At 41.5% G+C, this 11676-nt stretch overlaps 1 protein-coding gene across 2 annotated transcripts in view; it reads left to right on the plus strand.

Moving 5' to 3' along the window:
- Positions 1-8237, plus strand: part of metap1 (methionyl aminopeptidase 1) — an 18402-nt gene extending 10165 nt beyond the window's left edge. The window contains exons 6-13 of one of the 2 annotated variants that reach the window (XM_036962981.2): positions 1279-1302; positions 2582-2673; positions 2784-2867; positions 2998-3136; positions 4860-4991; positions 6473-6616; positions 6780-6845; positions 6984-8237. In XM_036962981.2, coding sequence (XP_036818876.1) covers positions 1279-1302; positions 2582-2673; positions 2784-2867; positions 2998-3136; positions 4860-4991; positions 6473-6616; positions 6780-6845; positions 6984-7150 — 848 coding nt within the window. In that variant the 3' untranslated portion in view covers positions 7151-8237. The remainder of the gene's footprint in view (positions 1-1278; positions 1303-2581; positions 2674-2783; positions 2868-2997; positions 3137-4859; positions 4992-6472; positions 6617-6779; positions 6846-6983) is intronic. The other variant, XM_090220984.1, reaches the window with a different exon arrangement.
- Positions 8238-11676: the final 3439 nt, after the last annotated feature.

The raw sequence follows: 11676 nt of genomic DNA on the forward strand, positions 1-11676 counted from the left end.
TGTCTAAACTGTTTCTGATCAATTTTATGTTATTTTAATGGACAAAAAAATGGCTTTTCTTTAAAAAACAAGGGCATTTCTAAGTGACCCCAAACAATAGTTTATGTATTTCTCTACTGAAGCAGCGAAGTCTGAGAGTAAGTAAGTAGTAGCTAGTGCACAGTGAATTCCAGTTCAGTTTCTCTGGATGGCAAGGGGCTTGAACATTTTCCTCCATAGCCAAATGATCCTGGCAAAATGTTGCTAGGCAACCATGCAAACTTCCATAAATAGAAATGACTATGTATGGAATCTGATTGGAATGGTGACTCCGGCCAACTACTGCATAACATATATTTGACCATTCAGTTAGCCAGCACTAAGCGTGCGTGTTTTCGTGAATTAATAACTTTACTCATAATCCATTTCACATCAGTCACTTCCCAGTTCTGATGATCTCTGCATTGCAGTGTTCTCAAAATTAGAATGTAACCTAGATTTCTGGGCACTTCGAAATGTAAAAATCTAGACCTCATACAGCTTGGCTGGGTTAAATATAACCATAAGCAGCACAACTGTCGATTTGCTTTGCTGTCCTTTCCCAGAATTAATCGCCAGACAGTCTGTTGGAGCTAGGAACAGAAGCATATTGCTACACCTATGCGAGCAATACAATTTGGTTTGAGTCTGCCACAGTGCTGTTCATTGTTAATGGCATCAAATCGCTTCCTGTCGTCCTGAGTCTAGTCTACGGTGTGACCCTGGCTAGTGAGATGGCATAATTGATTTACCCCTAGGCTTTCTCTGTTGGTTCAGAGTACAAACAACCCATTGTTGAACTGCAACTCAGTATTGTACACATGCACATTAATATTTCATCTCAGCAAACAAGTAAACGGGATGAATTTCTTTGTGTATGTTACAGTAGATGGCTGTTGTAGCAGGTGCCTTTTGTCTTTTTGCTAGCTTCTTAGCAAGGTTTTGGGTCTACAGCACTTGAACTCTGTCCAGTTAAATTCTCCTACTCAATCCATTAAACGAGAACTTTACCCTATAATAACGTTTTACCTCTGCTTAATCTGTAGACAAACTAGCTTAAACAATGGCATTCCTTTATACATTTGCTACCTTCTGAAAAAAGCGTATTCGTCTTGGTCGATCCCATGGTCATTCCCACTTGTCTGGCTATGTATGCAAGTGCTTTTGAGTGTTTGTGAGTTTAAGAGGGGGTGTATGTGTGCTCGCATGTTTGAGTGGGAGAGGTAGGTGTCTGAAGCTCTTTTCTACTCATCACTTCAGCAGCAGAAGTGGGTCTTATGGCAGGTACGTCCTACCCCACCCACAACAATCCCTTATTCCCCCCCCCCATCTGTGCAGCACATAACCACACACTGTCGCTCCTCTTGTTGTATGTTTATTTTGTTTGTCTCCATCTGCGAACACCAGGCAGGAAACGGAACCATGGTCAAAGATATTGTGTTTCTGCATGGCATTGTTTTCATTCATCTTTTGCTGCTGCATTTGAGCTATGGTCTGTATTTTATCATAGTGATGGGGGTTTTGTATAGTAATTGTGTTGTCTCTGCTAAGTGGTTGATAAACATACTGATGTGGTTGTGGCTCATGCTTCAGTGATGTTGCCTACACCGATTATGACGCTCATGTCAGTGCTGTGGTCTATACATTGTATGTAAACATTGTTTGGTGTTGTGATCTGATAACCAGATAAAAACTGTACAAGAAGAATGACATGGGCCTTTTCAATGAAAATAGTCTAACCATGTGGCTCAACCAGAATAACTGTATGCCTATGTCAATAAAAAGGCCCCCATGCCATAGAATTATGTAGCTCTGAAATATTTCCATAGGAGTAAACAATATAGGGAATTCCACCCAGCTGGATAAGGATCCTTTCAGCTCTACAGGTTTTTAGTGTAAGGGGCAGAGGTTGATTTGGAGCGCTGCAGAATTGAGGCGGCTTCAGGAAGTCTGCAGATCAATATTATCATGCCCCTTGGTCGACTTGTGTAGAACTGCATCCTTGTGACGTGCTGTGATATAGTGTATTATTTTTCTTTCATATAGCCAGGTTAGGTGAGGACGTTTGGTGTCTACTTTAATTTAATGGAGTGAATCTATTCTGTGAGGATGTGGGCTTCAAAAGTTGCGTTTTACATAGGCAGCCCAATTCTGATATTTTATTGTTGTAAGTCTATGCTAGTAGATACCATAGACTTCCAGTCGTTGCGCTAACGCTAGTTAGCATTGCCTTGCAAACTACCTCGAACTTCCTTCATACTGGAGACGCAAAAATGATATCCACTAGTTCAATGGAATATGGGGAAGTAGACAAAGGGCCTCATTTACCGAAGTATCCCTTTTAAGCTCTTTCCAGTAGCATAACTACTTTTTTGAGCAGATGCATGAAGTGGTTGAGTCAGTAGACTTGTAGTCCGTTTTGCGTGAAAGTCGGACTGGGCTGAGTGATGTTCGTTGACTCAGTTTAATGGAAAGCTGATCAGGGTGAGTTGGTGTATGGATACAATAGTGATGTTAAAATGAGGCCAGTATGCCTATTCTTTTCGCTTGTTTTTTTTTTAAGGCATGTCTGAGTCGGAGCAGTCTTTGAAGGGCACTTCACAGATCAAGATCCTTCCTGCCGAAGACATTGAAGGCATGAGAGTTGTGTCTACGGTAAATTATTCAATTGTTTTTTAATCTTTCGCCTTTGCAGTTAATAACATACTCAAACAGTTTTAAAAACAGTGGTTTTGAAATGCAAAGCTTATTTCTGTCTTTTGTAGCTGGCCCGAGAGGTGCTTGACATTGCCGCCCTGATGGTGAAACCTGGCATGACCACGGAAGAGATTGACCACACTGTGCACCTGGTAAAGACACTAGCCTCCTTTTCCCTCTTTCCCATCCACTCACTTTCTCCTGTCGCTCTCTTCCTTTTTCACTCTTTCCTCCTCTCTCCCTCGTCTTGAACGTTGACGTGTAAGTACTTCCTTCCTCCAGGCCTGCACAGCCAGAAACTGTTACCCCTCCCCTCTCAACTACTACAACTTTCCCAAGTCCTGCTGCACGTCAGTCAATGAGGTCATCTGCCACGGCATCCCAGACAGGAGACGTCTGGTGGATGGGGATATCCTCAACGGTAGGTTTCCCAAGGGCAAAAAGTGGCTTCCCCATCTGTCCCTTTACCGTTACTTACTTGAATTGACTGGACAGGTGAAATATAAATCCCCAGTTGGCATCCTCCATAGTCTTTCACCTAATTTGTGTTTTCAGATCATTGAGTATGATGTGGTTTAAATAGGTGAGTGAGACTTTAGACTATTGAGATGCACATAGAGAACGGGCTAGTTCCCATTAGACAGACTGCCAAAGAGCTCTTGCTGACATCATGGTTTGACAAGAGAAATGGTTTTTATTAGTATTCAGCAAGAGTCTATAGGACTTCAGCCAAAATGTAGCCTGTGTCCTATATATGTCTGCTAACGGGACTATTCTCAAGAGAAAGATCCCATGAGACACTGCCAAAAAAACTGACTTACAGCATGGTTTGACAAGACAAGTGGTCTCATGAGCATGATAGTGCCCAAGTATTTATCCCTCTGTTACAAAGTGTGACTGAAATTGATTTAATTGTGATTTTTTTTCTATTGTCTACACAAATATTTCAAAGTGAAAATGTCAGTGTCAAAGTGAAAATTAAATTATATGAATGCTAACAAATTAATAAAAATTAACAACTTCAATATCTTGGTTGTATAAGTATTCACCCCCTTTGTTATGGCAACCCAAAAATGTTTAATGACTTCCCCTGGACCCCATTTATAAAGCATCTGTAAGGTCCCTAAGTCGTGTTTTGAATTTCCAGCACAGATTTAATCTATAATACCAGGGAGCTTTTCCAGTGCCTCGCTTCATACAGATTGGTAGGTGGGTAAAACATAAAAAGCAGACACTGAATATCCCTTTAAGTAGGCTCAAGTTAGCACTTAATCAGTGGATGTTGTATGAAACGACCCAGACACTACAAAGATGGTTGTCCTTCCTAACCCAACCCAAGCCTTGCATGACCCGACATCATACATAGAGCCTGTTTTTTTAATCAATAACTAGGGTATGGGCAGGGCTCGGGTATCACTAAATTAATCACTACCATTTTGAAACGGAGCCATTTGCTCATGCTCTGCTGCACAGTACACCAGGCACTGGGAGAGGAATTCACCTTTCAGCAGGACAATAACCCAAAACAGAAGGCCTTATATATATATATATATATATAAGGCCTTCTGTTTTGGGTTATTGTCCTGCTGAAAGGTGAATTCCTCTCCCAGTGCCTGGTGTACTGTGCAGCAGAGCATGAGCAAATGGCTCCGTTTCAAAATGGTAGTCTCTTTGGTAGGCATCTCAGTGTATATATATATATATATATATATATATATACACTGAGATGCCTACCAAAGAGACATCATGTTTCCATGTAGCCTAGTTAGTTTTGACTTAAACTTGCTTGAAAATCTATGGCAAGTCTTGAAAATGACCATTTAGCAGTTATCCCACATCCAACTTGACAGAACTTGAAGAATTGTGTAAAGAATAATGGGAAAATATTGCACAATCCAGGTGTGCAAAGCTTTTAAATACTTCAGAAAAGAGTCAAAAGCTGTAATGTCAGCCAAAGGTGTTTTTTTTTAGATATATAGATAGATGTATATATGTGGTATGTGTGTGTATATGTATGTATGTATGTATGTATAGATATATATACATACATATATATATCTATCTATCTATGATAAAGCATTAATTTATTATAGGCACTGTATATATTTCTGCTAATGTTCAGCATTCCCCCCCCCCCCGTGCAGTGGATATTACTGTGTACCACAATGGATTCCACGGAGATCTCAACGAGACCTTCTTTGTCGGAGAGGCAGATGAAGGGGCGAAAAAGCTTGTCCAGACCACCTTTGAATGCCTTATGCAAGCCATCGACTCAGGTAGGATCTCTTACCTGATGCCAGATAAACTAGTTTTTTTTATATATATATATATAATTGTGGATGACCGGCTCGAATAGGTCTTGTGTAGCAAAATTATAAAATGTGTTTTTTACATTGAGTAAAAGTAGAGACTAGAAAATGGTATGTCATATACTGCAGTTGATAAACAATGGGAAAGTAATTGTACTTTTTAAAGTTGATAAACTTGTAACCTCACTTTTGAGAAAATGTCCCTTGAATGTTTTGGTACATCTACTGGAGAGCTCTTCTTTGTCTACACCCATTCAGAATCGTTCACAACATTTTAAGCTTTAAGGATTCACATGTGAGGCTATGTACTAAACAACCAAAGATTTCAAGACTAAAGGCTGAAACTACGGGAGTGTTGGGAAATTTAATCTGGAGTGCCAGTGTGCTCTGGGCGTTCAGAAACCCAGTGTTGTCAGATTGTTTGTAAATTGAGAGCATTTCTCTCGGGGTGTTTAGAGCACACATTGGACACTCTGGATGAAACTTTGGGTTGATCTGAGCTTTCTGACCTAACAGCAGTCAAGCACCCAAGCTAACTGGCTAATGTTGGCTAACTACTTTCAGATACAAATGAGAGAACAGCTCACTCTGACCATTTTACTCGCCCTAGCAGAGCTGGTTATCCAGAGCGTTGGTGACTGCAACTGTGACGCTGGCAACTATTTAATTACACATTTTTTGCCCAAGTTTACTGACACCGAACATATTCGTTGGGTGTTGAGCGTTTGTAAATTTGTCAGTTATTCTGCACTCTGGCACACTCGGGAGAGTGCTCAGAAATCGGAGTAGATAGCGAGAGTAAATTTACCAGCTACGTCTATCGACAGTTGTCACAGTGATCATAAACATTCTATTGAAATAGTTTCTTGACAGGTGTTTTTATACAACAGCCTTCTGTGTGTTCTCTTTTTGACTCAGTCTGCATATTTGCAATCAAAACGCCAGAATTTCCTTAGCTATCATACTCTAATTCCACTGATTTCAAAACTTGGTCCTCCAGAAAGTGGGGAGCAACAGGTATGCAGTTCTACCTAATATGAAAAGCCCTGTTTGGAAAGGATTACCTACACATACTGGCCAGGTCATATTATAGATAGAAGCATGCTACATGGCAGGCCAATCCAAACTCATCTCTCGGCATGTTCAGCCCACTCATTGTCTCAGCCAACCATGGCTAGCTGGAAGGTTGCGGCTTTTTCCCATGGCTAAACCAACTAGGCTCGTAATTTAACAATTTTATTTGTATTTACAGATGACATACAAGTTTGTTTTAATGCACATGAAAGTTCACATGTTCCAGAAGGCATTTCTGACCAAATGCATTTTGATAAATAAAGTTTGCATTCAAATGACGCTCCTGTGAAGTAGTGACACGTGACATATGCCTAGTTTCCTGGAACGAGTCTCAATTAGGTCACTATCACAATGTCCCCCTCTTCCTTCTCTAGTAAAGCCTGGTATCCGCTACAGGGAGCTCGGTAACATCATCCAGAAACATGCCCAGGCTAACGGCTTCTCTGTGGTGCGGAGCTACTGTGGCCATGGCATCCACAAACTGTTCCACACTGCTCCTAACGTGCCCCACTATGCCAGTGAGTACCCCTTCGTCTCCTTCCACCAATACGCTTGTGAAATTGACGTCCTTTTCTCAGATAACACAGTAGCCTACTTCAAGTTTTATAGGTCACGTACACGTTAATCCTCAAAGGATTTTGGGGGAAGATGTATAAATTGGTGGGTTTCCTTTCTTTGCAGAAAACAAAGCGGTCGGAGTGATGAAACCTGGCCATGTATTCACCATCGAGCCCATGATCTGTGAAGGTAAGGGTTCTCAGACATGACAGCAGGTTTGGGGTATAATTTTGTTTGTGTGCTTAATGTAATGGTTGGTAATTGTATACCTGTGTTTTAATACTGTACTTGTGTGCTTAACACTGGCTACCTGTGTGTTCTGTGTAGGTGGTTGGCAGGACGAGACGTGGCCTGATGGCTGGACAGCTGTGACTCGGGATGGGAAGCGTTCCGCCCAGTTTGAGCACACCTTGCTTGTGACGGAGACGGGCTGTGACATTCTGACACGCCGGCTGGACGACAACGGGCGTCCCCACTTCCTCAACCAAATCTAAATGGGGGGAGGGATACAGCAACGAAATGACTGTCTCGTGTGCAGCTCACTTTGATCCCCAATGTCATATCACACATACACGCCTCTAACCTGAGGCACGCCGCCTGCCCCCCCCCCCCTCCGGAGGCTGTCCCTGCCGCGGCCTGGCTCTCACCGTTCCACGAATTTAGTGTTGTTCTCCAAGATTTACGGGAAGTACTTGAATACATCTGATATCAACTGTGTGGATTGTTTTAATGAGGCTGTTTTAAAAAATAAATGTCTCATCAGGAGATGAAAAGTAAAAATAAAGAAGTGTATTTATGCGCAGTAGCAGGTTTAATTTTTACCTTGATTGTGAGCTTTGATTCTGTTGACATATTTGACTGCAGAGGTGTGGAAAGGGTCATGCTTCAGTTTGACTCCTTGACCTCTAGACATGTGCCACCTTACTGTGTTGCCTAATTGACAGCAAGGCAGCTGGGTCCTATTGACTGGCCAGAGAGGGGAGCTGTTGAGCTCAGTGTTCTGCTAAAGTGTGTAGTGCAGGTCTATTCAAACCTGGGTCCTGAGGTCTGCAGCACTGCTGGTTTTCTTTTCTCTCTCTCTCTAGTGAACTAGTTGATTTAGGTTCATTGATTGACCAGAATCTCCTTGCCAGGTCTGGTTTGAATCGGGAGGAAAGCCTGCAGTGCGGTGGACCCCAAGGTCTGGATTGGAATTGCCCTGGTGTAGCGCGTTGAGCCTTAATCTGTGTGAATTAAGAATAACCATGCCAGATAATGTCTAGGCAGCATGTCTGTTATTCCTCAATCCAGTCAATCAATATTTACCTTGATATACTGTTGAGCAACACTCTTGAGTCTCCATTTTAATCCAATCTTTCCAGTTTCTCTGCCAGCTTTTTATTTCTTCTATGATGGGAGTAATAAACAGCTGTTCTGTAGTTGTGTGTGTGTGTGCGTATATGCTTTTGTGTTTGAGTGTGGTGAGGACTGTATAAATGCCAAAGGCTCTATTGCAGCAGAAGTCTGGGTTTACTACAGACCTGTGAATTAATACCCTTTTTCAGAGTACTGTATTAAAATAGTAATAACATAATCATTGAAGTATTGATTGTTTTGCATTAGCTCAAAGTTAAGCGTTTCTTGTTTTGTACTTCTATGATGTGCACATTAAGAGAATCTGACTGCAAATGACATGATACTCGTTCACTAGATGCTTTCTCCCAATGCTAGGCTCAATTATCCTGGCAACGGGGTTCAAATTAATTTGACCAGTAAGACAATCCTTTGAGTATCCTTTGATTTAATGTATTCAATTGAAATGGAGAAATAAGGAGTGATGTTATGGTTTTCAGAGCCGCCTCTTGAAATCTAAAATTTCAGGACAACACGAATACTGCAGGACCGAGGAAAGGAGAAAGATTTACATTTGTTGTGATTTTTGTGCAATGCCTTAAAATTTCCCAGCGTGCATTATACTGAAGCCCTCTGATCCGTTCGAAGGGTGATGTGTGGGTCACAATCATCCACCTTCAGCTTATTGTTCATGTACTCACTGACCAGTTTAGGAACACCCTCCACACTTGTATTTCTTATGGAAAGCAAATGCAAAGCATGACCTCAGTGCAATCAAATGATAGACATCTACACAGAGCTTTTGGCTCTCACTAACACACTAGACCCATCCCAGTTCCTGTCCAAGTTCATCCTGTCACCAGTTGGAATGGGTGAATGGAGATCTTTTGCCCGCCTGCTGACAAGCCTTCAGGGCCGCACTCTGGAACAGTCACTTACACAGCTGTAACCTTGCTATCGTGCCACTATGGCCATTAGGTGTAACATAGATAATACATGCTACAATTGAGATTACAACACTTAGCTGCAGTGGTGGAAAATGTACCCAATTTTCAAAAGTAAAGATACCTTAATAAAAAATGACTGAAGTGAAAGTCACCCAGTAAAATACTACTTGAGGACAAGTCTAAACATATTTGGTTTGAAATATACTTAAGTATCTAAAGTAAAAGTATAAATCATTTCAAATTCCTTATACCAGTCAGCATTTTCTTGTTTATTTTAATTTACGGATAGCCAGGGGCAAGCCCCAACACTGACATAATTTACAAATAAAGCATGTGTTTAGTGAGTCCGTCAAATCAGAGGCAGTAGGGATGACCAGGAATGTTCTCTTGATAAGTGTGTGAATTTGATCATTTCCCTGTCCTGCTAAGCATTCAAAATGTAACGAGTACTTTTGGGTGTCATGGAAAAAAGTATATACTTTTCTTTAGGAATGTAGTAAAGTACAGATACCCCCCAAAACTACTTAAGTAGTATTTTTACTTGATTACTTTACACCACTGCTTAGTTGAGCATTTGTTGACATTGTTTTTTATTTTTTTTTATCATAAAATTGAGAAAAGCACTGTGCACTCTTTCTACACATTGTCTGTAAAATTGTCATAAATTCCCCAAACACTCAAGGGTGGTCTGTAAAGGTAGAATCCACTTCCTCACCATGATCCCCATGTTGCACACACATATGAAGGAATAATCCAAACTCCTTGGCCACTTTAAACTGGGTTGAGGTCAATCCCAATGATCCTGGTCACCTCAGCTGCTTTGCATCCCTTGATGGCAGCCAGGCCCAACGCGCCAAGGCCGTCTCCACCTGTAAGGACATCATTGGGTATGCAAATCACCAAAAGAGACTAGGTGAGAGTTTTGTCCTGCTATAAACAATCAGTTGAATCAGTTGTGTTCATAAGAAAATATTCTGCTTTTCCAAAATGGCATGCTGTTTTCAAAACTTTTAGAAACGTTTTTTCCTGAAGGAGAGACACTATCATCAGGAAATCCAGTGACACCTTAGCTATGTTAATTGCTGCCCTGTAGCCTGTGGAAATCCCACATCCCTGCCTTCTCGTCCACCTTGGCCAGCGAGATGTCTGCCACCACCATGTACTCAGAGAAAGAAAGTGCTGCAGCCCATGAAGTGGGCCAGACTTATCCCCTAACGGGAGAATTGACTGAATGAACCCAGCCTATTTCTACAATTTATCGTCTTAAAATCTGATTTTAACCCTAACCTTAACCATACTGCTAACCTTATGCCTAACCTTAAATTAAGACCAAAACCACATCTTTGTTTTCATGAATTATTATGATGTAGCTGTTTCGACTTTGTGGCTGTGGCAACTAGTGACAACCAGATGTAGTGGCTAGAGGTTGTCTCTGATTTTGTTGGCTGTGCCCGGAACACTCACCTGATCTTTTGACCAGGTTAGTCTTGTGATTTTTACAGAACTTGCACTCTCCACACAGGGAGGTACAGGAGGATCACAGTATCCCCTAAAAACACACACAATAAATAACTTGTTAAAGCCCTGTATGTATTATATCAGGATATTTAAATACAATTATTGAAAGCTCTTGGAATGTGAGCAATAGGAGGTAACAATATCCTTCTGTTCTCTGACTCACTCAGTATGATCAGAGATCTGTATATAATGATGAGATGCTCACATCTCCGCCCTAACAATGGGAGTCGTCGTCCCAAAGGCGGGAAGGCTGGCGACAAGCTTAGATCCAAAATAAACCCATAGAAACTTATTGGGTTTATTTTGGTGAGTGAAATCTCTCGCTTCGCCGCTACCTCTCTGGTATGACTACCTGGTTTGAATTTTGTGATACCATCTTCAACGCTTTCCATCGTCCCAGCACCTTCACGACAGGGAAACCCCCCTCTGGGTTTGAGCCACTCAGTGTTCAGGAATCTGTATGGCAGATCCCAGAGGCAACCATTTGCAACACATTCAGGGTATTTTAATTCGGCCAATTTAGGAGATGATTCAACTTTACCATTGTCCACTTAGGTAATTACAATAACCAGTGTTTTCAAGGGCAATCATGAAACCACCCCCCATAAATGTCAATGATGTTAGTAATTTAAGATTAACTGGACTCTTGCCCTATGATTTCTGGTCACCCACTCAACTCTCCCCCCTCCCAGAACTTGTCCCATCTTCATGGTAATCTCTTACTGTAAGGAGCACTGCAACATGGCAAGCTAAATCAATTGAATCGAAAGTAATTGAAAGAAAGCAGTTAATAATACTAAGTGTGCTATTGTGACCAAGGTATAAGGTACACCAGTGGTTCCATGCTATAGTACATGACCTTGTGACCTTTATCTTGATGCGCACTTCCTCCACGGAGAGGGGCTTCCCAGCCTAGCATGCAACTGCGGCCCGGCATCGGATCACAGCAGTTCACTGTCACATGGCCAGACAAGATGCATCTCATTTCAATCAACACATTTGATAGAAAGAAACACACATTTGACAAATCAAACCTTGTTTACTTTGTTTAAACTTGGCCACCAATTTCATGCCAAGGAATCATGTTTGGCTTAGCACTCAAAGATGTATTTCCCCCCAGACACATACAGTATATCCAATTTATAAACAGTAGTTTTTCCATTGCCACGGATTGTGTGGAAATAATTGCAACAGTGGACTGTCTCCTCTCCCAAAACGACAGA

The sequence above is a fragment of the Oncorhynchus mykiss genome, chromosome 25 (assembly GCF_057628025.1).
Source record: "Oncorhynchus mykiss isolate SJ-2025 chromosome 25, ASM5762802v1, whole genome shotgun sequence".
NCBI lineage: Eukaryota > Metazoa > Chordata > Actinopteri > Salmoniformes > Salmonidae > Oncorhynchus > Oncorhynchus mykiss.